A 27128-nucleotide genomic window follows, 5' to 3' on the forward strand; every position below is an offset into this window, starting at 1 on the left:
CCCCTAGTTTATCTACTTATTTTTATTCATTGTCTTATCCCTTTTTTATCCTTTTTATCCCAAACACTGGCCTCCCACCCCACCCCCAAAAGGGTCATATAACTTGTTCCATGTTGTTCTTTCAGTGCTGACCCTTGTCCTGCTTTCTTACTTTTATGCCACTATCAGTACCTTCTTTAGCCCTTACCATTAACTCCCTTTGTCTTTTTGTCCATGACAATCTGTCCTTAGCCCCTGACTTATCATTAGCCTTCTATCCAGCTTCACCTACTCCATCCCCCTTAAACAGTATAAATTTTGTCACATTTCTATTTCTCTTTAGCACTGAAGGAGGGTCATACAGACTCGAAACATTAATCCTGTGTCTCTCCACAGATGCTGTCAGACCTGCTGAGTTGTTCCAGCATTTTGTTTTTACTCCAGATATCCACCTTGTCTAGTCCCCTCAGGATCTTAATGTTTCAATAAGATGACGTCTCATTCTTCTAAAGTCCAATGGGTATGGAACCAACTTTGCTTCATAAGATAAACCCTTCATCCCAAGAATGAGTGAACCTTCTCTGAACTGCTTCTGGTTTGAGATTTAGTTTCCATTTTAAATACTATTTGCATCTCTCTTCAGGTAATAAAGGAGACCAAAACTGTACACAGTACTCCAGATGTGGCCTCACCAAGGCTTGTACAGCTGCAGTAAAATTTCCCTACTTTTATATTCCATTCTCCTTGCATTAAGCCCTAACATTCCATTTGGCTTCCTAATCACTTGCTATAACTGCATACTAACATTTTGTGATTCTTGCACCAGGACACCCAATCCCTCTGTGAATGTCCTTAGAAAACACACTTCTGTAATTAGGGAAGCTTTGTCTTTCCCCACATCGCTTTAACTTACCTGCCTGTCATTTTTTTAAAAAAGTCCCTACAAATGTTTTAAGTCAAAATATGACAGTTACATCAAAGCTATTAAGGACATGTGTCCAAAAGCCAGGTCAAATATAAAGAGGGAAAGAGCAATATAGATGTTTAGAAGGAAAGTCTAGAGCTTAGTTCTTAAAGTAGAAGGCGGCACAGTGGAATAATTTTTTTTATTCACATGGCTGGGGAAGCAGTTATAATTCAATGTCAAAGTTAACAATTCATTCAATGATTTTAGGTGACGCAGTGTGATGCCACCAGGAATGGATCTCAGGGCAGAAGTTCAGTGCAATAGCAGGCAATAGTTCGACTTGGGTGGCCACAGTCACAATGGGCTGTTCATCATGTTCCACTTGTGGAGCAAGTGGCCACATCTTTCTTGGCCTGTTCTCAAGCAGTTAAAGGTTGCCCAGATTTTCAGTGGAAAGTTGAAATCTGGGATTTCACCATTCGAGTCAGTTACAAGGTTGCAGTTGGTGATGTTTGCAGTCAACCAGGTGCGCCATCAAGTGGTAAGGCTGTCATCAGTTTGTAGGCTGTGGAGCATGTTCCAGTAGGGACTATGGAATTTCAGACAAGTGCATTGCTTTTTTGTTTGAGATCCTGTATGATTGGCAGTGCTTCATTAGCCGTCAGCCATTGGTGTTCTTTGAGGATGTTTTCCCAGCAGTTATCGGGAGGTTCAACATATGCTAGCACAGGAAACCACTAGAGTTGTGTTGGTCTCAATATCCTGAAGACTCATGACTTCCCCGGAGGTGGATATCTAGCACGTGTGTGGCAGCTCCTGAGCAAGGTTGTAATCTTTAGTTCCCTGCTTTGCGTGCCTGTTCCACGTGAGGTGGCTGAGTGAGTTTATGTGCAATAATTATCCATATAACATCTAAAAGACAGTGTTTTTGGAAAGAATATCTAAGCTTTATATTTTGGAATACTTAGTCTAGGGGTGGTCTGTTGGTTTATTGTGTGTAATTATCTTACTCAAATAAATCTATTAATTTTAACCATAATGATTTTGCCAAGAAATTACTGAACTGTTCTTTCAAGTTTGGTAGTGAACAGGATTACAATCAACAGTACTGTAAAACAGCCAGTTCTTATGAATAATTGAATGCATTTGTTAGTTGCTTCATCATGATATATACACAGTACAGCACATTTTTAAAAGGCTAAGATACACAAAACTGTTTAGCAATTTCAGTCTGGGAATATTTAGGACCATTCATCTTCGCAAATACTTTCATCTCATCAGCTATCTGTTTATGCTTCATCCCACTTCCATTGATTCCCATATTTCAATTACTCTCTCTGATGACACCACTTTCTACTCCAGAGTTTCTGAAATGTCACTCTTTTAGCGAAGGTTTCCTTTCAACTGGTCAACAGTTTCCATTCAATTTCCTGGGTCTCCCTTCCAACCCCATATCATCAACACAGCCTAGGATCCCTTCCCTCTTGCCTGTTTTTAACTCAAAATCCACATTCAATAGTTTTTGTTTCCTGACCATTCCCACCCTCGCCAAGCAACACATATTCCCCTCCCCACATTACCTATTCTCACCAATTCACTGGCACCTTCCAAACAGAAGATGAACACTTGTCCATTTACCGTTTCCCACATCACCATCCAGGGTAACAAACACTCCCTACATGAGAACACTTATGAAATATTTTCTCCAATCCAGAACAGGATTTATCGTTCATGGTGCAACTACACCCAAATCAGAAGGCCAAATAGATTTGTTGACCACTTTGCCAAACAACTCTGTGGTCTCTGCAAATGTGATCTTGATCCCCTGCATTTGCGACATTCAACTCTTCCTCCCATTCCCCCTCTGACCTCACCATCTTTGGTCTCATTCATCATCCCAACAAAGTTCAGTACAAACTTCAGGTGCCTCTCATCTTTCCACTGGATAATTTGCTACCCTTTGGAGCTTCTGGATATGGGGTGGGTCTTTTTAGTCCTAAAGGTGGACTGCTGAGATGGAGAACCTTCATGAGAACAGGGTGCTGGCAAGTTCACAGGGTTTCATTTGCAGTTTAGAGTTCATTTCTTTCTCTTTCAATTCTTTAACTTACATTATCTGTCTTATCCATCTGACTGATCTTTTATTATTATTAGGTCTCCTCTGTGACTGCATATCAGGTGTTCTCCCCTAGTCTCTTTATTCTTTCATGGGATGTGGGTGTCGCTGGCAAGGCCAGCATTTGTTGCCCATCCCTAATTGCCTTTGCTTGCTAGGCCATGTCAGAGGGCAGTTAAGAGTCAGCCACAATACTTTGGGTCTGGATCACATGTAGCCCAGACCAGGTAAGGATGGTAGATTTCTTTCCCTAAAGGACAGGAGTGAACCAGTTGGGTTTTTGTGACAATTGATGATAGTTTCATGGTCACTATTACTGAGACTAGCTTTCAATTCCAGATTTATTAAATGAATTTAAATTCCACCAGACCCTGTGGTAGGATTTGAATCCATGTCTCCAGAGCATTAGCCTAGGCCTCTGGGGTACTAGTCCAATAAAATTACTGGTGCACTACTGTCTCCCCCACATGATTTTTCACACCATTTAGTCTAACCTCACAAAAATTCCCATTTATTTTTCAGCTTTCTGTTCTAATGAAATAGCTTGCATCAAGAATGTCATAACTAATTTATTTATTTTACAGGTTTCTACTGTCCTACATTTTCAAGAAGAGTGTATGCATGTGTTGAGTCGGCTGTTGCAAAAGGTATACACATATACTATTCTGAGGTATTTTGAACAAATATTACAAGGATTCACAAAGACTAAAAGAATCATTTTTATTAATACTTAGTAGCTGTAACACAATAGTGTACAGTTCTATGCAGTGCAGGAATCTTCCAATAATTAAACAGGTCCAAGCAGATGCTCGTATACACTAACCACTAACACGGTCACATTCCACATTTCACTAACCATTCATTCTCGGAAAAGCTAAAAAAAAAAAATGTCCTTGCACTGGAAAACATACAAATTTCATTCCATGGGTCACCACACTTTACAGAATTAAAAGGAAACAAAAGCAAAAAAAACACCTGAAACAAAACTAGATAAGTCAAAAGCAATGATCAGCCTTGTGTCCATTCCCAGCTCAGGATTCTGTTAGGCAGTCGAGAAACACAGCTTCAGCGTGAACAGGTCAGGCCCATCTGTTTAAATTTTGAATTTTCAGAAAATTCAAGTGGGGAAAAAAAAAGAGACACTCATCATTAGTAGGCAAGGTGGCCATCAAATTTAACTGATGCTCTATTCTGTAACAACGCATCTCTGTGTAAGTGCATTACTGAAGACCATACCAGTTACCTAGCGAGTGCAGCTAGGTGTGGGCAAACAGCAGAGTGGCTGGTCTCAGGTTTGGGTCTGAAATTCCTAACATAAACAAGGTCTTTTGGCTATTTATATTGCCCCACTACACTCTTAACCGCTGGCTTAACAGACATCTTTGTGGCCAAGTATTTAGCCTCAGGGCTCATTTCCAAGCTGTTAACTACCCCTCCAGTATGCTTCTAAACTTTACCAAAGGACTACCACCCAGGCCTCCCATGATCTATTTCTTCCCTGCATCCCAACCAAGATGCTACAGAATAAGAAAATAAGAAATAGGAGTAGGCCCTACAGCCCCTCAAGCCTGCTCTGCCATTCAATAAAATCAACCCCAATTTCCTGCCCACTACCCACAACCCTCAACTACCATATAGTTAAAAGATCTGTATCTCAGCCCTGGATATATATTTAATGACCTAGCCTCCACATCTCTCTAGGGTAAAGAATTCCAAAGATTCATGATCCTCAGAAGAAATTTCTCATCTGCTTTAAATGGGCACCCCGTTATGGTAAAATTATGTCCCCAGATCTGGATTTCTCCAAGAGGGGAACAGCCTTTTAACATCTACCATCATGCTCCCTCAGAATCTCACGTTTGTAATCAGATAACCTAAATTTCTAAACTTCAATACATATAGGCCCAACCTGCTAAATCTTTCCTCATAAGGCAATCTCTTCAACCCAGGAATCAACTAGTTAACTTTGTTTGAAATGCAAGTATACTCCTCCTTAAATAAGGAGACCAAAACTGTATACAGTACTCCAGGTGTGCAGTTCTAGTACGGCTTCCCTACTTTTATACTCCATCCACCTTGTAATAAATCTTCCAACCTGTTGAGGCTCAGTTAGTAAGAGTGGATCAAGACTCAAAACCCAAGCCACCTATCTCATATGCACACTAATGTTAAGTGTCAGTGTAGTCTCACTGCTCTCTCTCTAGCCAGGGACATGTATATTTTTCTTTTTTTTTAAATCAGGCTACTCAGCTAAAAAGACTAACAAATGCACTAGGATACATTCTATGGGTACCACCAAGGCCTTCAAATGGCACATCACCACCACCCCCACCTTCCACCAACACCCACACTCCCAACCCATGTTAACCTTTGGTGAAGGAGACATCAGAAGTCAATCTTCACTCAGTTCAGATTTATCTACAAAGTGAAACATTACAATTGTATAGCTCCTAACCCTATTCACTACGCCAATGTCAATAAATGTATCTCTATTTGTGCTCAAATAATGAATTCCCTCCACCTGTTTATCCTTAATTTACACAATTAATGCCCCAAATACCACACTTGTGACCATTTCTCAAATGCAAGATACAACAAGGAACCAAACCCAGCATTCATTAGCACAAGAGAATAGAAGAGAAATTTAGATGTCTTTCAAACAGTTTGGAATGTCTGGTATATTTCAGTCCAATCGTCTTCATAAAATTCTACATAGAACTTACAGCACAGAAACAGGCCACTTGGCCCAACTGGCCCATGTCAGTATTTATGTTCCACATGAGGCTTCTCCTACTCTCCATCTAACCCCAATAGCAGACCCTTTCTTTTTTGCCATAATCATTACCTAGTTTCCCTTTAAGTGCATCTATATTATTCAACTTACTTACTCACAGCATGTGGTACAAGTCCCACATTCTAATCATTCCATCTTCTGAATTCTTCACTGAATCTGATGTTTATTAACATAGTTTTGGACCCCCCCCCCCACAAGTGGAACCATTTTCTATATGTCTACTCTATGAAACCCCTTCACAGTTTCAAAAACATCCATTATGTTATGACTCAGCCATTTCTTTGATAGGGAAAAGAAACCCAGCCTTTCCTGATAGTTATAACATCTCAGTTCTGGTATTATTGTTGTAAATCTGTTTTGCACTTTTCTGGTATCTCTTTTTTTGTGCGCTTAAATATCAATAGGCCTTCTCACCTTCCACTGCCCGCATTCAGTAGCAAATTAAATGAGTCAAAAGGTTAAAAAATGTTTTAGGTGCTATAGATGCACAGGTTGGTCATGACTAAGCAGCAATATCCCAGAATTAATATTTGAGGGGTTCAGAATCCTTTAGGCTAAACATTGCTGTACCAGTTTTATACTTCATCTAAAATAACATACCTGGATTCTTTAGCCTGTAGTGGTTAAGCATAACCAGTGCCTCAAAAGCATCGCTCTTCAATTCATATTCCAGGAGACCGGAAGAGCTCTTCTCACCTACAAAATGAGAATTTGGGGAAGTTAACAAACTTTTTTTTGATGTGAATTGGTTAGATGTAAACTCCATTTCTGGTATCTTCTAGGAACAAAATAAATGTGTATAAAAAAAACTGATGCTCCAAAACAGAAACCTCCTGATTCTAAATCAAAAGTTTTGTGAAATCTAAACAAATAACAGCCCACTAAATATACCCCTGCATGATGCACCAAAATAGCCCTTTAGTTATTAATCGGTGATGAGCTTCATGTAAGTGGCCAGCAGCCTTAAAAATATCACAGCTGAATTCTTTCAAGATTCAGCAATTTAGAAGCTTTAGGGTTAGGGTTTCACTGCGCTTGGAATTCAATACATTCAATTTAAGTCCCCATGAGCAAAATAAGAGAAAAAGGAAATAATGCTCAACTTATCTTTGGCAACCCATATGGGGCTCTAACAATGCCTGCCTTTTTATAGGATACATGGTACATTTTTTCTTCCAGTCCTCCTCAGGTCCCCTCCATAGTCTCTTATTCCAGTACATTGGTGATTACGTCTGTGCCACTTCATACTCTCTCCCAAAACTAGAAAACTTAATTAATCCCACCCTCATAATGGTCCATCTCAGACTCATCCTTTCTTCAACCTCCCTCTCCCTCCATTTCTGGAAATAGTACACATTGGTGGACAGTCTGAGCCGCTGACTACCACAACTACCTTGACTGCACTTCCTTGCTTCTTGTAAGGGTTCGATTCTCCCTGTTTCTCAGCCACATCTGTTCAGACAATACCACCTTCCACACCAATATCTCCAAAATGTGTTCCTATTTCCTCAGTTGAGGATTCCCTTCCACTGTGGTTAACAAAGCCTTCAACCATGTCTGTTCCATTTCCTGGAGTTCACCACACCCCACCATCTAACCCCCAAATCCCCCACACAATCTCTTCCTCTCCCAAGAACCGTGACAGGATTGTCTTTCACCCAGAAGCTTCTACATTCAATCGATCATCCTTAGATAACTGCTGCATAATGCTACAACCAAACACATCTTCCTTTCCCCTTTTAGCAATACAAAAGGGGTAGTTCGCTCTGCGACAAGCTGGCTCACTCTTCCATCACTCATTGCCTTGCCATGCAAGTGCAAGAGATGCAACTGCCCTTTCATCTCCTCCCTTCCCACTGGCCCCAAAATTCCTTCCAGGTGAAATTAGTTATTTACACTTTCATCTTGGCATACTGCTCACGTACTTCGATGCTACTTACAAACGTGGTCTCCTCTACATTGCTGAACATCTCTGGTCAGTCCGCAAACATGATTCCAATTCTTTAATTCTCCATCCCACTAACCTTTATCTTTGGTCTCTTGAATGGTTCCAAAGGTGCTCAATGCAAGTCAGAGCACCCATCTTTCTGCTCACTGTTTTACACTCTTCAGGCCTTGACAGAGGTTAATAACTTTAGATCTAAATTACCACTGAAAATTTTCTCAGACGACCGGTGCTGCTTATGGAATACAGCTGCAGTAGTGCCACTGGGAGTGCAGGTGATTTGAGCTGGTGTTAGGGGATAAATGGCCAGTGAGATATTTTGCACCCCCCAGGTCCATTCACCTTTCTCCAGCACATTTCCAGGTCATGGAAGCCTTTTCCTCTTTGCCTGTTTTGGCCCTTTCCTTCACCTCTGCTGTTCTGCTATAACCACTTAACACCACCTCTTAAACATCATCACCCCATTTTGCCTTGGACCATCATCCTTTGTTATTTAATCATTCCTACCTTCCACAAAAGCAAATCTGAAATAAAAACAAGAAATTCTGGAAATGTTCAGTAGATCAGGCCAGCATCCATGGAGAGAAAAAGAGTTAATGCTTACCTGTTAATGTCAGGTCAATGACCTTTGCTGAGCATTTCCAGCAGTTTTGTTTTTATTCCTACTCTTTATCCCAACTTAAGACTGCCCCATTTGTTCTTTCCTCTCTCCCGCACAGCTTAAAATTGTTGCTTTCGTCCCCCAGTTCTGATGAAAGATTATCAACTCAAAACATTACCATTATTTCTCCCTCCAAAAGTGATGCCTGACCTGAACTTTTCCCAGCATTTTCTTTTTTATACACCAAGTTAATATAGATGGCAATTACGGTTTGAAATAAATGTTATCATTTAGCACTTACAAAGCAATACAGTAACACTACCAATCACATGGAAATAAGGCATCTGGGAATTTATTCCAGGTTCCAAGCATAAGAATCCAACATTAACAAAGCATACTTCAGCCCACTGTCACCTGAGTTGTGCCAATTACTTTTACTACTTCACTTTAGTCAATTTTTCTTCATGTTTAAACGTGTTTCCCCCATACAGGAATAACTTAATAACTCTCCTTTCCTGCTCCCGAGTTGAAGTTAAGAGCAGCTAAACTGATAGCTCAATAAGATATACAAGAGTCATTGTAAACAAATCAAGAGTGGAGCCGACAGACTGAATCTGGAGTAGTGAATTAAGTGGTCTCAGCTGGCGTACATATTAAAGAGCTACTTTTAGCCTTAGTGCCTCTGGCCTGAGTAGAGTAGAAATTAAGACCTGGTTGCCAGTGAACTCTTCTAGAGAGCACTCATTTGAACATTAGAAGGGAATTGAAGCCTTCCATAGTCAAATAGGCTGTCAGCATCAGCTGCATGGCTTGAATCACAGCAAGTGTTAATGTGTTTAGACGAGAAAGGAAGAATGCTGGCTTAAAGAGGGAATGGCATAGGATCTGCTATTAGGTTGTACTAACATGTTCTGAATCAGGATTGTCAGCAAAACAGCCTGTAACGTGGGTCTGGTTCTAAACAGGCTCTGAAACTCAATGTAGCTATGAGATAGTAGTTGGAGGTATGCCAAACAGATTTTCTGCTACAAACACTGAAGTGTTCTGTGCATGGGGTATCAGTTTGGAGCCCAATGTTTTGTTTTATTTTGAATAAGTCTGGTTTGACACTCACTTTTCACCATCTAAATCAAAACTCACTCTGCCATTGCCCCAGTGGCTCACATGTTAAACAGCATGCAGCTGGTTTTGCAAGTTGACTAATCTGAGATGGGATGACAGCAGGTCTTGTACCTAAATAAACCTGCTACTGTTCTCCATTCCATATTACTATCTGGAGAATCCTGATGGAAAGCGTGCAGCGTGGACAATGTGGGCCGGGATTTCACCATAGTTAAACAGCTTTCTGAAATTCAACATTCTGAGATGATGAATGATCATTTGGGGATGTGTCCCTGGAACCCTCCCTACGCAGGAATCATTTTTGTTTTGGAGGAGGGGAGGTAGAGAGATTTGGGCAAATGGAGGAAACAGGAGGCAAATCTTGCAGTGTTACAGCAAGAAAGGCAGGAGTTACTAACAGTTAATTTTTATTCATAGTTCGTCACCAACGGCATTGCTGGGAATAACCAAAAGCAGAATGCTGACTGAAAAACAGTGTACTTATGTTAAGTGGTTTCAACCCACACCTCCAATATCAGGAACATCAAGTGACTTACCGGAGATAAAGGCAGTCAAAACACATACTTTAAACGTTTCTGTCTGCCAACATGAAGGTGAGAAAAAGCAAAGTTCTAAGGAAGGTAGTGCTCTCAACAGAATAGTCACTGAGTTTAAAAGTGCAAAAGCATATTTTTAACTGCAATACCAGCAGATTTGGTTTCCTTCTTGAACCATTTCTGCAATCTTAAAATTCCGCAGATTTATTGGCTTGACACAGCCAGATTGCACTTAGTAAACAAACTGCCAGATAGGTTTCAAGAGATCAGTTAGAGTCCTTCTTTCTCTAATCATGATCATTATCTTTCACAAGTGATTAAGACAATTCACACAGGCTAGCTGATTTACTAGTATTCCCCTATTGTGGGGAAACACAAGTATGAATTGAAAAATTGGGACTTATATCACTTCAAGTCCTTCTAGTGTTTAAAATGATAGGACAGGGGAGATAGAAACACTGTTTTCTCTAGTTGAGGGATCTGGAGGCCACAGATAGTAGATTAAACATAAGAGATTTAGAAGAGCGAGTGTCACGGCTGATCTGATTAATGGTCTCAATGCAACTATCCTGGCTACCCCAGATATCTTTTGGTTTCCTTGTTAGTCAAGAATCTATCTACCTCTGCCTTAAAAATACTCAATGACCCTGCCTCAATCGCTTTCTGGGGAAGAGAGTTCTACCGACCCATAAGCTATTGTTACAAAGTAAAGCTAGTAGTTTTTTTCATCTGGGTTAAGCACAAGAATTCCAGGTTGTCTACAACGTTTTATTTCTTTAAGCAGAGAGCAGGGAGGGAGTCCTAGTTGCTTGGTTTTTTGTTTTGAACAGCATTCAAGTACTGATTCCCAACTTGCAGATCTTAGTGGTAAACCTGGAGTAAATTTGCTGCATTCACTAATGCCAGCAACACCAAATTTTTAGAAACCACCTCAATGATTGTGTTGCAGTGTGCATCGGAAACCTGCACATTATTCCCTCCCACTCCTGCATGAAACCCAGTAGAAAGACAGCTATAAAAACACCCAGAACTCTTGGTTAAAGTTACTGGCAAACATTCTTGCCAGAAAGAGCAGTCCGTGCCAACTAGAATAGTTGCCAACTATTGCCAGTCGTATTTATTCAAAATAAAAAGATATTAGTGAAATTACAAAGTTATGCCACAAAACAGATTGTCTAATGCTTTTAGGGATGGGCATCCTTGTTAGTGCCACCCACATCCCTGTAAACAAAACAGACAATGGCAAACCAACAGTACCAAAAGACAGCTTTACCTGGTGCCTCTGATAACAGTGCATAGTGTATTTCCATCCATTGTTTTATCTCTACCTTTTAGCCTATTTCGATCCCTTCCCCCCACCCCCACTAGGGCTGTCACTTGCTTGTCCTGCTTTCTATCCTTAATGTCATCATTAGCGCATTCCTCAGCTAATATCACCACTGTCAACACCCCTTTGTCCTTTTGTCTATGACATCTTTGGCAATCTCTTCTTTGCCTCCACCTATCACTGGCCCTCTATCCAGCTCTATCTGTCCCACCCCCCTTCAACCAGCTTATATTCCACCTCATTTCTATATTTCTTAGTTCTGATGAAGCGTCATATGGACTCGAAACGTTAACTGTATTCCTCTCCGCAGATGCTGTTAGACCTGCTGAGTTTTTCCAGGTATTTTTGGTTTTGTGCAATTAGCAGGGGTGGATACCATTTTGTTCAATGGTAGATGAAGGATGTACATCTGCCCAATACTGTAAGCAAAATGACTGTATGATTCTTCCTCAAACATGGGGAAAGGTACTGTAGCCAGAAAGCTGTAGGGAAGGCCCAGCAAAATAAATAATGGGGTGGGGTCAAGGATCACATGGAGCATGGGACAGAGCAGTGCTGAAGCCAATAACCAGTCTGGAGGCACAACACACCAATGAAGCACCTAGCCAAATTGTCCAGGTAAGTTTTTTTGTTAAATTCTGCTCAATTAAAATTGATGCATGGAACATCATAAAAATGCCTGGTTTTCAGACACCACTCGTTTTTAGGGTAGCCAGATTTGAAGTACTTCTTTAGATTAAGCTGGTAGGTATTGTTGTTGGCATAACAGGCCATCTCCCAATAACAAAACAAACTGTACCAGCAATCACTTCGAGTCAATCAATCAATCATTCTCTACTAACAAACATCATCTTTGTTGCACTTGACTCAATTAGGTATAGGTTCAAGCCCCACTCGGACTAAACTACATAATCAAGGGTGACATTCCTGTACAGTACCTGGGGAGGGGTTAATTGTTCATATAATTGGATTAAACTGAGGCCATGTCTGCCTATTCTAATAGACTAGGTAGACTCCAGATCACTCAGCACCAATTAAGGAAAAGCAATATCTGGTTAACAACACAAAATGCACATTAACTGGTCATTCTATGCAATGCTGCTTATGGGACCTCACTGCAAAAATTACTGCCTTATACATCTATGTAATGAGACTGTACTTCAAAGTACAGTATGTGAAGCACTCTAGAAGCAACAATGCACTTCATACCCATTAAAAAGCTACAAAAAACCATGAAGTTATTTGTAGAAATATCATTAAGACATTGAGGTAGTACAGTGGGCTGGGACACATTCTCAATCCTTCATGTCCTTTCTTGGCTATTGTCCACAAGCAGGGGGTTGCCAGTCCCACAGCAGTGCTGGCACAGGCCTAAGCTAACAAGAAACTTCTGAAGCAGAAGCAGAAGTTGGAAAACTTACTGAAATAAAATAAATCTAGTAATTCTTTAGAGTTCTTAGAACTACAATTCCAACAAAGAACTCACCCTAGTCAACACCTCCAAGGAAAGCATTATGAGAGATGATGGCACTCTAGCAAAGCATCGCATTAGAGAGGGAGCAGAGGATTTGCTGACCTGGCTCTGGAGTTACAGCAATCCTGTGATCAGATTGTGTACAGCCCTGAACAGGTTATATGCCTACGCCCTGTCAAAATCCAACCATAATTTTGCTATTGTTTGTGAATGTGGTATTTTGTATTATGCGCTAAAACAAAAGTGAGACTTTAGACAAAAGCAAAGATTCAGAGGTGGAAGCCACATTGAGCGCTTTACATTGACTGTCATTGGGGACCACCCTCAAACCCATTTTTTCAGGTGGCATCAATATGAAAATGTTACTAACAAAAAACTGTGAGCTTGAACAGCCATTACCATCATCCATGTCTATCCCCAATGCTGTTAAGCAATCCGCATCCCTTCATAGCAAGGTCAACAAACTAAGCTTGATTATGAACTACAGTTTAGACTTGCAGCAATTGCTGAAACTTGGTTTTCCTCTGACTGGCCTGCAGACTCATTTAACATTGCAAACTTTGACTCATTCTTGTATGAAGAGGAGGCTCCACTATGAATTTACACCAGGCATCACCTCAAAGCTATACTTAAACGTTTCAGTCCCTATCAATCTAGAAGCGATATAGGCGAGGCTCTGACCTGCACATCTGCCATGATCAATAGCGAGCATGTCTATCACCGCTGTCTATTGTCCTCAGAGGTGCTCAATCTTAGCTCGATTATAGGTTGGATCCTGGCAGACACTGGAATCGCCACTTAGGTGATTCCAATAATCTTGAACTTGACACTCTTTCAGATTCAAACGATACAGATAGTGAAATAGCCTACTCACAATCTATCCAGAATAGCATATTTGGAACTAACTTTGGTGATCATCACAAGCTGTTTGAAATGACTTTACCCCTGAGTCAGCAACACTCATTTTGGAATGTATTATGAAACCATCCCCCAGGATCCGTGTAAATGCTGGGATGCACACTCTTTACCCATCGGGATGGGAAACTGCTCTTACATCAGTTTTCCAGCAGCACAGATTAAATAGTTAACAAATAGTAAGTCTTTATTAAAACTCTGAACTAACTGGGTTAAAGCTATATGATCAGCTGTCACCTGTAATCCAACACATCCTACTTGCCCCAATTAAATACTTCAAAACTCAAGCTCTACCAAAGAAAAAGATAGTAATTAGCAAAAGAAATTGAAATTGGGTCCTACCTTGATTTCCTTTTGATCCAGCTGGAGTAGGTTGAAATATGCCAAAGACCATAAAAAAGAGCACATAATTAAACAAGAAGTTTCCCCATGCAGGTACATTTATTAACTGAAAATCTCAAAAGTCTTTAGAGATTCACTCAATTACAATGTAAAAGTATGATGTGTTCAAGATCATTTTCTGCTACGTGTTGTTTCCGGTCCAACGAGAGGACATGCACCTTTGGACCTGACTCTGGGAAATAAGTTGGCCCAAGTGGATCAAATATCAGTGGGAGAACCTCTGGGGGACAGTGATCATTGTATCATAAGGTTTAGATTGGTCATGGAAAAGGACAAGGCACAATCCAGAGCAGGAATAATTAATTGTGGGAAAACCAACTTCGATGGGATGAAAATGCATCGGAGTCAAGTGAGTTGGAATCAAATGTTGGCAGAAAGGACAGTGCCTGAACAATGGGCCACCTTCAAAGGAAAGGTATTGCAATGTCAAGGTATATTCCCTTGAAGGGGAAAGGTAGGACAAATAAACCCATAGCACCCTGGATGATAAGAGAGATAGAGGTGAAGATGAAAAGGAAGAAATGTGTACACAACAGATTTCAGGATGAAAATACAATGGAGAATCAGGTTGAATAGAGAAAGACCAGAGAAGAAATGAAGAAACTAATAAGAAAAGCAAGGAGAGAGCATGAAAATAGGCTGACAGCTAACATAAAAGGGAATCCCAAGGTCTTGTATAAGCATGTAACTAATAAACAGGTGGTAAAAGAAAGACTAGGGCCATTTAGGGACAAAAAAAGGGACTTGCATGTGGTGGCTCAAGAAATAGCGGACATATTGAACGAGTACTTCGCATCTGTCTTTACAATGGAAGATGCTACTAGGGCTGAGCTAAGAGGGGAGGTAATTGGTACACTAGAAGAATTTACAATTGAGAAGGGGGAGGTGTATCTTTACTTAAAATAGATAAAGTACCAGGACCAGATGAGATGCATCCAAGGGTACTGAGGGTAGAGAGAGTAGAAATTGCAGAGGCACTAGTGATAATCTTCCAGTCTTCCTTAGACACAGGGGACTGGAGAATTACAAATGTTACACCCCTGTTCAAAAAGGGGTGCAAGGATAAGGCTGGCAACTACAGACCAGTCAGTTTGACCTCAATGGTAGGGAAACTTCTGGACACTATAGTTCAGGATAAAATCAATAGTCACTTAGACAACTGCAGGATAATTAAGGAAAGCCAGCATGGATTAATTATGGGAAGATCATGTTTAACTAACTTGCTGGAGTTTTTTTTTTAAGGTAACAGAGAAGGTTGATAAGGGAAACGCTGTTGAGTGGTGTATATGAATTTTCAAAAGGCATTTGATACAGTGTCAAGTAACAGAGAGCAAAATTCTAGGTCATGGAATAAAAGGGAAATTAGGCACTTGGATAAGAAATTGGCTGAGCAACAGGAAACAAAGAATAGTGATAAATGGTTGTTTTTCAGATTAGAGGAAGGTTTATAGTGGAGTTCCCCAGGGGTTAGTATTGGGATTCTTGCTCTTCCCAATATATATTAATGGTCTGGACTGTGGTGTGTAGGGCATGATTTCAATATTTGTAGATGATACGAAGATTGGCAATGTTGCCAACTGTGATGAGATTAGTCTTGAATTTCAAAAAGGACAGAAATGTTGGTGGATTGGGCAGACAAGTGGCAGATGAAGTTCAATGCAGAGAAGTGTGAGGTGATTCATTTTGGCAGGAAGAATATGGTGAGACAGTATAAAGTAAGGGAGAGGCTCTAAACGAGGTGCAGGAACAGAAGGACCTCGGTGTTATCGCACAATAGCCACTGGAGAAGGCAGGGCATGTTGAGAGAACAGTTAATAAAGCATATAGTATCTTAGCCTTTATTAATAGGGACATTGAGTACAAGAGTAAGGAGTCATAAGCGTAGAGGTCTACAGCACAGGAAAAGGCCCTTCGGCCCATCGAGTCTACACCAGTAAAACAAGTACCTAACTATTCTAATCCCATTTTCCAGCACTAGACCCACAGCCTTGTTTGCCATGGCATTGCAAGTGCACATCCAAATACTTCTTAAATTTTACGAGGGTTTCTGCCTCTACCACCCTTTCAGGCAGTGAGTTCCAGATTCCCATCACCCTCTGGGTGAAAAAAATTCACAACCCCTCTAAGCCTCCTGCCCCTTACCTTAAATCCATTCCCCCTGGTTATTCATCCCTCCACCAAGGGGAAAAGTTCCTTCCTGTCTACCCTATCTATGCCACTCATAATTTTATACACCTAAAGGTCATGTTGAACTTGCATAAGACATTAGTTAGGTCTCATCTGGAGAACTGCATCCAGTTCTGGGCACCATACTCGAGGAAAGATGTGACGGTAATGGGGAGAATACAGAGTAGATTCACAAGAATGTTTCCAGGAATAAAGAACTGTAGCTATGAGGATAGATTGGAGAGATTGGGACTGTTTTCCCTGGAGAAAAGATGGCTGAGAGGAGACTTGATAGAGGTATTCAAGATTCTGAGGGGTACGGACAGGGTAAATAGTAAGAAACTGTTCCCACTCAAAAGAGCATCAAGAACCAGAGGGCACAGATTCAAAATAATTGGCAAAATGAGTAAATGTGATGTGAAGAAAGATTTTCCCCCAGAAGGTGGTTGGAGCCTGGAACAAGCTTCCTGAAAGGGTGGTGGGAGAAAGGTTCGATCGAGGTGTTCAAAAGGGAATTGAATTGCTACCTGAAAAGAAATAACGTGCAAGGTTACGGGGATAAGGCAGGGGAATGGGACTAGGTGGGATGCTCTTTCAGAGAGCCAGTGCAGACTCAATGGGCCGAATGGCCTCCTCCTGCACGGTAAAGATTCTGTGACAAAATTTAAATTTGTTCCACAGAGTGTTAAAACACTAACAATGCATTGTGAAAATTTCATACACCCACCATCATTCCTCACATTTTGAAATCCAAGTGACAAACAACTCTAAAATTAACCCGAGCTATAAAGAATAATTCTTAGAACAAGTCACTTACTTTTCCCACTGAAAAATATAATGCTTTTAGGTTTCTTCACATTAACTTTATCGGATATCTGTAAATAAAATGAAAATTTAGCAGCCTGTTCTCTGCCCGGACATCAACCAAGAAATCAGACATATAGAGCAAACGCTGAATGTGGAGCAAAAATAAAACTGCATTTCATTCTCCTCATCTACTCAGTAGAAGCGCCACTGGTTAAATGCCAGTCACCTTTGCACTCCAACTACTCTCCTGGAGCAGCAATTGGTCCATTTTAGGAAGTGGGCAAGGAAGAGAAAGATTTACCTGCCAACAGCTCATGGATTGCAGAAGTGTGAACACAAGTTCCACCAAATTGGAAAGTCAGAGCATCAAAAGCAGATAAAGACTCAAAAGTTGTAAGGATGTGGCCTACAACATAGACTCGTTCCAGAGTCCATGAAATCTCATTGTTTCAGATCAAACAAGGTCAGAAAATTTCCTGATAACTACTGCTTGTCTCCTTGTTGAGCATCACTTAAAAGTTCCAAGAGAAGCAAAGGCATAAAATATACTTGGGGTTTATTTTCCCACGTTAAGGGGGATAAACTATAAAATCTTGGATCTAAAAGACATCTGTTATTCATTATAAAGTAAAAATATCCATCCCTCCATCTATAAACACTGAAGCAGAGCATGATAAACACAAAAATCACTCTCCAAGATTAGTTTTGCGATAACAACTGTTCTAGCAGCCAATAAGTACACCAATACTTAAAATACGCCAGTGAGAAAACTAGGGTTGCGGATCTTTAAGAATTCTTCAGAGGGCTGTGAATACTAAAGTGTCAAATATGCTCAAGACTGAGATCAACAGATTTTTAGGAATTAAGGCAAGAGATATATAGATAGAACTCAAAAGTGGAGTTGGTTTAGAAGATCAGCCATCATCTTATTGGATGCCAGCACATATTTGAGGAGCAGTGTGGCTACACCTGCTCCTATTTTGTGTGTTCTTAAGCCTTAGTAAATAGCACAATGGGCTGTGCACTGTTACACCACAGCAGAGGTTGGGGAACTTCAATTCTGTGCTACATGACATCAGCAGATTTGAGAAGAAGGTATCACTAAGTAGATGCCCGCTGCCACCACAGAAGAACAGAGATATCTCAGAAAAAATATATTAAATACAAACCTGATGGAATATCTCTTCTGTAATGGCTGGAGGAGCACTGAAGAAATGTAGCATGTTGTTGGGCTTTTGGATTCGATTTTTGGCAGCTTGTTTCATATTTGTGAACCGGTTGTTTCGGTTAGTTGAATAATCCTTGAAACTACAGGAGCCATCCTCTAACTCAAATGATTGGCCAGGAACTATAACCTTCTGTTTCGATACACTACAGAAAGGGGAAAACAAACCTCAGCAACACACACTCAAACACCAGGCAAAATTACTCAGTCCAAGAACCACAGACAGCACAGTTCTCTTACCACACGTTTATATGCTGGTCAAACAGAAAGTTTTCGGTGTTTAGGCATGTGAGGGCGCGGTCTACTGCAAATCCATCTCCCATCTCCACCATAGCAGCTCCAGGTTTGCTTTTTAAGAATTTAACCTGCAGAAAGATTTGTAGTCTTTAATGCACAGGTGAATATTTTTTAAAAAGCCTAGAACTGGAACTCTGCTGGTCAGAATCCACTATTTTTTTTGTTGTGTGCTGCCTATTCTTGGTAAATGCATAGTACTTCTAAACGTTGTTGCATGGCTGTGTATGCGCAGTACCTTAGAAGGGGAGCACTTGTGTGCAGTAACTTCCAGTTTGCTGTACAGCCACACAGCTTGGAGTGAACATTGCTGGTGGTAGTGATGCTATCAGCCATGCTATACCACACCTTGGGAGGTGAGAAAAAGATCAGGAATGAGAGGGCATGACTTCAGGGCTCTCTCAATGTTTGGTCAATATTTACCTATCAACTAACATTAGCAAAACAGAATACCTGGTTATGCAGCTCATATCTGTTTTTAGGGTCTTGCTGAGGGCAAATTGGCTGCCACATTTTCCCAACCACACTCAACAATAACTACACTTCAAAAGTACATCTGTCACAAATTTACTCAAGTTCACACATGGGATCAATATATAGACTCTGAGATTTACAGCATAGAAGGAGGCCATTCGGCCTATCATGTCCACACCAGTCAGCAAAGATCTGGCTACACTAATCCCATTTTCCAGCACTTGGCCCATAGCCCTGGAGGCTATGGCAACACAAGTAAATATCTAAATACTTAAATGTTACGAGAGTTTCTGACTCAACCACTCTTTCAGGCAGTGAGTTCCAGACTTCCACCACCATCTGGGTAAAAAATTTCCCCTCAACTCCCCTCTTAGTCTTCTACCTCTTACCTTAAATCTATGCCTCCTGATTATTGACACCTCTACTAATGGAAAAAGTGCCTTCCTACCCACTCTATCTATGCCCCTCATAACTTTATACATCTCTATCAGGTCCCCTCTCAACCTATGCTGCTCCAAGGAAAACAACCCCAACCTATCTAATCTTTCCTCATAGCTCAGACTCTCCAACACATGCAACATCCTGGTAAAGCTCCTCTGCAACCTCTCCACTGCAATCATACCCTTCCAATAATGTGGTGACCACAACTGCACGCAGCACTCCAGTTCTGGCCTAACCAGCTCTTTATACAGTTCCAGCGTAACCTCCCTGTTCTTGTATTCTACACCTTGGCTAATAAAGGCAAATATCCCATATGCCTTCTTAACCACCTTATCCTGCTACCTTCAGGAATCTGTGGATATGCACACCAAGGTCCCTCTGACATTCAGTACTTTCCAGGGTCCTACCATTCATAGTGTAATCCCTTGGCTTGTTAGCCCTCCCCAAGAGCATTACCTCACACTTTTCCAAGTTGAATTCCATTTGCCACTGCTCTGCCCACCTGACTGATCAGACCATTTATATATTTTGCAGAATTTATGGCAGCTTTCTGTAATTATGAATTGAGATGTCACAGCAGTCCATCAGAAATGGCAATACAGTTTTAAGAACTTAAAGCCTCAAAAAAAAGGGTTATAAAGTTTAAGAGCAAATCACAATTTGACTTTTTTTTAAAAAAAGAGCCATACATCAAGATCAGTGCAAACATACCTTATGCACATTGCCATAAAGACAGAAGATATTGAACACCTTGTCTGGGTTCATCCTCTTAGTATCTAGCCCATAAACAATCAGTACTGGGCTATCAGCCAGAGGACCATAATCAGCATTTGGTAGAGGTGGCGGCGGCGGCGGCACTGGAGCACCATACTGAGGTGTGTAGCGCCGTGAAGGTGGACCCCTACGAGGACCTCCCACTTGAGGTGGTGGCGGCGGAGCACCCATTCCCCTGCCTTCATAATGATGTGGTGCAGCATAGTCATCATCGTCGTAAAAGCCATGGTATGCTGAAGGAGTGTAGCCATGACCTGTTCAAAGCAAAACAAAAGCATGGTCACAAACACTACTGAAGCAAACAAAAGAAAGTGCCAATTTAGGATAAAATCTCAGCTGGTCTTGTCCCTTTAGGCTGGTTCTTTGAAACAACATGGTCACTTGCATCAGTCAATAACTGCACCTAAATCAGATAGCCATGCATTCAAGCCCCACTCCAGGTCCCAGGTACATAATTATATTGATACCAAGTACTGAGGAAGTGCTACATTGTCAGGAGGTGCATAAGCATGGGCAGGCAGAAGATCCCATGGTGCTTTTTTATTTTAAAGAAAAGCAGGAAACTCTTGTAGGCAACATCTACTTCTCAACCCCAATTAACTGGTTATTGATCTTGCTATTGTAGGAAATGGAGCATAGATTGGTTACCTTGTGCCACACCCAGTACAGGCTTGAAGATATTACAAACTTTAAAGCTATATTTTATAAAAGTGAATACAAAAGCTGTTAAGGTGGCTGCAGCATACCATGTGATTTCTGACATTTGAACTGCAGACTGCAGAGCTTGCGGCCAATACTGGATTAAATATGGACCTAAGTGAAGGGGCCTCAGCAATTTGTGAAATTTGCACATCTCATTGCTTTAACTTGCACCAAAACCTACTGACATTGGGATTTGCAGACAATTCGTCTCCATGTTTCACCAGGAACACAGAAGATATCAAAGCTCCATGGGTGTTAGACAAATGTGAAATGGATCCCATTCACCTTCCATACAAAGACCCTGGCTGTCTCAACTCTCAAGGTGCGAAAAGCCACAACACAGGGTGGTTATCAGCCTAACACACCACCTTATTTGAAAAAGGACTTTGGATTTGTAACAGACCACATGGATAAGACAGCTATGCTTGCAGCCTGCTTTTAAAGCAACAGAAGCGGTTCTGAGACAGAGACAGCAGCAGAAAGCTATCAAACCAGCTGCAGTCAACTAAGCAGCCAAGGTAATAAACAGCCATATCTTAAAACTGGGAGGACACTCTCCAACCAGTTCCAACTTCAAGTTCACCTGAGAACCAACCTCTTGGCAATTCAAATACAAAGCCTCGCAGCTTACCGAGAATCCTCTGCTTTTCAGGGCATTCACTCCTGACACAGCATCAACTCATCTAAGAAACTACAGGCCTGCTACAGAGGGGACTGAAATAATCCCAAATTGTAATTATATTGTTTTTTTCTTCATCCGTATCTAATCTTGGCATGGGTAATACTGTCTATGTAGTATTCAGGCCTCGCAATGTGGGGTTGTGTGTGGGTGTGTCTGAGTGGAGGGGCAGCGTGTGTGTGATGGGGGGGGTTGGTGGGGTGTCAGAGCAGTTTGTGTAGGGGGAATGTGCGGGTCAGTGTCTCAGTGGTACTCAGAGGGGGGGGTGGGGTAGTTGGCATCTGTCATAACTTGTTTCCACTCTGAAGTAAATCACATTTCAATGTGAGGATTTATGTTCTTTGTTATTCATTCACGGAATGTGGGCTTCGTTGGCTGGGCCAGCATTTATTGCCCATCCCTAGTTGCCCTTGAGAAGGTGGTGATGAGCTGCCTTCTTGAACCACTGCAGTCCATGTGGCGTAGGTACACCCACAGTGCTGTTGGGAAGGGAATTCCAGGATTTTAATCCAGCCGTTAACATCAGAGATTAGTCAGGACATAGAAACAATAGCAGACATGTTGGCTATATCCCACATGAGGTGCAAGTATCACTGTTGGCCAGAACAATGGATCTGGGATTGTCTTCTGTAATGTTCAGGTCTGGAATTCTGTCTAAAGAATACCTAGCTTCAATATCCACTCTGACATCAGGACGTGATTCACAAACAAGGGTAAAGAGTCTCAGGGAACAGATTCTCTAGGCTGAGAGCCCATGGAACAGTCAGATGTCCAACATCTCCAGAGGCCAGGTTTGATCACCTTTGGTCTGCAGGAAACCAGGTTTTGAGTCTATTGTAATAGTTATCAAACTAATGGTGTGAGTGATAAACTTACATTTGGACAACACAGCTGAAATCACAAGGAATCATTTATTCGGGTTTAAGAGATTTCTTAAGAGTTTGAATAAGCACATGTGTGAGGGAGAATGGGTGTAGCACGAGTCTGAGCCTGCATCTGTCTCTTAAATCATAGATTCATATTGCACAAGAGAAGGGTTCTGGAAGCTGAGTCGTTGAGCATGTTCAAGACAGAACTTGATGGATTTCTTAGATACAAATGACATCAAAAGATATGGGATAGCCCGGGTAAGTGACATTGAGGTAGGCCATCAGCCATGATTTAACAATGACAGAGCAGGTTTGATGGGCCACATGGCTTACTCCTGCTTCTAAGTTCCTATGAATGTGGGAGTGTGCTTTAATGCACAGGAAGGTATTTTGTTCGTTCCTATGAGATGTTGTGTTTTTAAACCTCTGGGGCAAATGTGGGATGATAAATAACCTTTATTTTTAAACCCACAAAAAAGCTTGCTGTTGAAGTGATTTAAATTGGAATAAATGATGCTGAAGGCAAGAAAATACACACCCCATGTACAAAATATGTAAAATCTCTCTGTGGCATTTGTCTACGTAATAATGTTTGTACTTTAAAGAACAATTCATTTGCTGCAAAGTGTTTTGGGGTGACTGGAGGACACAATAAAAACACGTCCTTTCTTTTACATCAGAGCTCTTAACTGATCATCTGTACCCTCTTCTAACTGATCACCAAGTATATACGACACCCATCTGGTTAGAGCATCAAACATAAATCCCACACCAAAAATCTAGTCTTTAGATTAAAATAGCTAGCTATTTAAAAGTTGTAAGTAAAAATCTGAACCATCCTCAAACAATTAAAATTTTGAATTCCAACTAAGTTTTAACTAAGATGAAGGCCCAACCTCCCCACCAAGCTCTGCACAACTCTGCGGCAAAATATTTTGAAGGACCCCAGAAGTTATTTGAGATACAGACTCAATCTTCCACAAATCAACACCAGTATCCAACTGTTTTTTTTTTTAAAAAAGGCCCTTTTATTCGGTGTAATGGAAAATTAGGAAAGTTTAACACAAGGGTACTGATAACCTTTTAACATAATATTTTTGTGAGACATCGGGTAGAGACCAAAATAAGCACTTTGCCTGGGGAGCCTGCAGTGGGGCCAGTTTAGACAGCCACTGACTCTTAGGCACATAACAGTGTGAGGAGTAAAAACACCACATTCTTTCAGATTTATTCAATATTAAACAGATTCCTGAAAATAAATACATTTTTGTCAAAGCTTTTCGTCTTGCACTCATCAGGACAATTCACAAGAAAATATCAATGTCTGGATGAGAAGTGTGTGCTGATTGGCTGACAAGTGGTCTCTGATTGGCTGACAAGTGGTCTCTGATTGGCTGACAAGTGGTCTCTGATTGGCTGACAAGTGGTCTCTGATTGGCTGACAAGTGGTCTCTGATTGGCTGACAAGTGGTCTCTGATTGGCTGACAAGTGGTCTCTGATTGGCTGACAAGTGGTCTCTGATTGGCTGACAAGTGGTCTCTGATTGGCTGACAAGTGGTCTCTGATTGGCTGACAAGTGGTCTCTGATTGGCTGAGGCGTTGCCATGGGAAATGCACCAGTGGATGGTGACTGACTGTTAACTGCCAAGCATCATTTGAAATTTAAACCAGGTAGCTTGGAGATATTGCCCTGGGGAATGAACCTCTTTAAAGAAAAGCACTCTCTGACTACAAGACAGTACTGCCGAAAACAAATCTCAAAACAGGACACATCAATTACCAGTGGTGTAGCAATGCATTCATAAGGCCAGTGAAGTCACCTTGATTTTTTTTTTTGCTTTTGCAGGTGGATAGCTAAAGGGAAGCATTAAAGCAAAACAGGATCAGTTTTTGATCACCTTTCAAAATGGCTTCCTTCCTACAATGGCATGGCGATTTTCTCCATTAAGCTGCAAGCGCTCATACGTTCAATCCTTGCTTTAACACAAGATAGCATATTCAATTCCCAACCACAATCACCCCACATAATGAAAAGTGGCCTTCCATATATTGTACATTACAGCATCAGCAGTTTGTGTAACAAAGCAATGTGCCACACAATGTTTTTTCTTCCCCTACAAATATTCTGCCAAGACTTCAGAGTAGCTAACACCCATAGCTAAAAATGGAGATGAATGCAAACCAATTGTTAATTCTATTACAGTATACAAATCATTTGGAAGGAGAACAATTTCAGAACATTGTGGGGTTCAGCCTGAAAAGAGAGCTTGAGTTTCAAAATGCACAAGGTTAAAAGATTTTATATGGAACTAAGCTGTTGGTATAACACATGGTAGGGCCGTGTGCAAGATTTCATCCAGTGAGATTAGCAAGTCCACCCACAGTTGACAATGATACAAACTAGCACATTATTCATCAATCACTCCCCCATTTGCTGCAACATGAGACACAGGCAAGAAATATTGATTGTGACTTTATTCAGTACAAACAGATTCATTCCTCTCCCAGTGAGGAAAGGAACAATTAAAATGCAGGCCTGGGACTCAAGTCTCTGGACTTGAATCTAAAGCTCTATCCTGAGTGCTGGGTATGCACACATTTTAAATTCAAATTGAATTCAAATTGGAGAGAGGGATTTTTTTCATGCACTATTACTCACCAAAGCTAGATGGAGCATCACCAAGCAAGGCGGGCAATCTTGTGCGTTTATTTGAAGGCTCTGAAATAGAAGCAGAAAAAGATCTTAATGAACAAATCTCACTTGGCATGAATAAAATATAAAAAATTATTACACGAGGTCCCACTTTCAGAACTAGATTAAGTAGCTTTCCCCAAGCATGTAATACTAAACAGAATTATTAGAAGTCAATTTAAAAAGTATATACAACAAAACCATAGTTTGCACAAAGGAAGACAGAACTAATACATAAATGAATCTACTTACAGCAGTGCTAGGGCACAAGGTCCAAGTGAACATTATCTTACCACTTTTATGCCTCAACAGCAACAAATGGCAGTTTGAAAGATGGTTGTCCATCAAACATACGGTTGCAAGCAGATTCGACACAGGCTTGAAACTTCAATCCTGCATCATACATTTTACAGTAAATGAACACCATAGAAGCAAAAGATTACAATTAGAAAGAATTCTCTACACATCATAGTTCTTTATTTGCACTTTAAAGCTTACAGCACACAGATGAAATTACAGAAGAAACACATTTTAACACTGAAAGACTGCAGGTCAGAGTGTGTGAGAAGTGACTTAAGAAAAGCTGTTCTTCTGTGTTTGAGCCCTCAAGTAGCAGCATTCCCAACACGCTGTTGGTTCATTTGGAAGTTTGTGTATACATTTTCCGCATTGGTGTCCATTGTATACAAAGTGAGCCGTGTCTACATATTTCCTTTTAAACTAACTAGTGAAGATAGCTTATGCAAATGCAAATACTCCCATAGACAGCAGACACTGTGGGCCATGTTTCAGAACAGGTTCCAGAAAGTATAATAGAATTAGAAGCTTGATAATGTATCTGTGTTGCTGGTTGACTGATAGTACATCATGAACAGGTCCAACAATGACTAAACTTGGCCAGTGACCATATCTGAAATAAGTTGTTGAATTCAAGTTCAGCCAAACCAAAACTGCAAGATCAGTGCTTTGGGAAGAAGTGAAATGGGCAAATTGACTCAACAGGGTCAATGCCTTGTCTGTAATTAGTTTATTTTAGTTGGGACAGCACCAGATGGTCTGACACTTAAACTTCAGCATCTGTTGGGGAGCAGTAAGAATATTGATCAGGGGTCTTACTCACCATTTGTTCCTCTGCAACCTCTGCTTGAAATGAATAGGTGTTGGGGCAAGGACAAGATGAGGCTTGACTGCAATGCCCATGCAGTTGAGCAGCCTGCTGACATTCATGGTAGCCTTCAAGGCTCAAAGGCAAATAGCTACTTGGGCAAGATACACAAGTGTACTCCAGAGTGTACCTGAGGCTAATACAGAAGTAGGAAGCAGAAAAGTGGAAGGAGAAACATATGCCTCAAGTACTTCCCTCCTAGGCTTAAAAGTTTTATGTTGCAAACAAGAAAGGGATTTGGCCCACGAGAGGATACTTAAAAGAATTTTCTGAAGTTATTACAGATGAGCCACTACCCCAACTATCCAAATATCTTGTATATTTATATAATTGAAGCAAAATATTGAAGCAAAAAATCTCATTACATCAATAAATCAGTACCATGAGGGCATGTTATTAAAAATGGGCTTAGCATTTCTTCACATCTGTCTTCACTCTAATGCTCCCCAGCCTCCCAATACCCTTTAGATGACTTACAGGGGTATACCAAGTTTGCCCAGTTAAGCCTATGTTCTCCACTACAGGGCTCAAGAAGCACATACCTGTCAAAAGTTCTATATTGGAGGTTCACATGCCCTGAATGTTTGCTGAACTACAGAATTCAGCTCAGACATTGCATGATCACTATGCACACTTGTCTGTGTAGTTTAAAAGAAGCTACATAATCTCTTAAAGCATCTCAAGACAGAAATTATTCGGGGCCAAATTTGGCATTATAAAT

General features: G+C 40.9%; 1 protein-coding gene across 1 annotated transcript in view; it reads right to left on the reverse strand.

Annotated features, from left to right (window-relative positions):
• Nucleotides 1-3708: 3708 nt before the first annotated feature.
• LOC121272655 (heterogeneous nuclear ribonucleoprotein L-like) overlaps nt 3709-27128 on the reverse strand; it is a 48445-nt gene continuing 25025 nt past the window's right edge. Inside the window, exons 7-14 of the mRNA XM_041179356.1 lie at nt 25210-25269; nt 20237-20553; nt 18557-18681; nt 18261-18462; nt 17102-17159; nt 14059-14079; nt 6397-6492; nt 3709-4091 (exon numbers count right to left, since the gene is read on the reverse strand). Coding sequence (XP_041035290.1) covers nt 4045-4091; nt 6397-6492; nt 14059-14079; nt 17102-17159; nt 18261-18462; nt 18557-18681; nt 20237-20553; nt 25210-25269 — 926 coding nt within the window. The 3' untranslated portion in view covers nt 3709-4044. The remainder of the gene's footprint in view (nt 4092-6396; nt 6493-14058; nt 14080-17101; nt 17160-18260; nt 18463-18556; nt 18682-20236; nt 20554-25209; nt 25270-27128) is intronic.

The sequence above is a fragment of the Carcharodon carcharias genome, chromosome 34 (genome assembly GCF_017639515.1).
Source record: "Carcharodon carcharias isolate sCarCar2 chromosome 34, sCarCar2.pri, whole genome shotgun sequence".
NCBI classification, from domain to species: Eukaryota; Metazoa; Chordata; class Chondrichthyes; order Lamniformes; family Lamnidae; genus Carcharodon; species Carcharodon carcharias.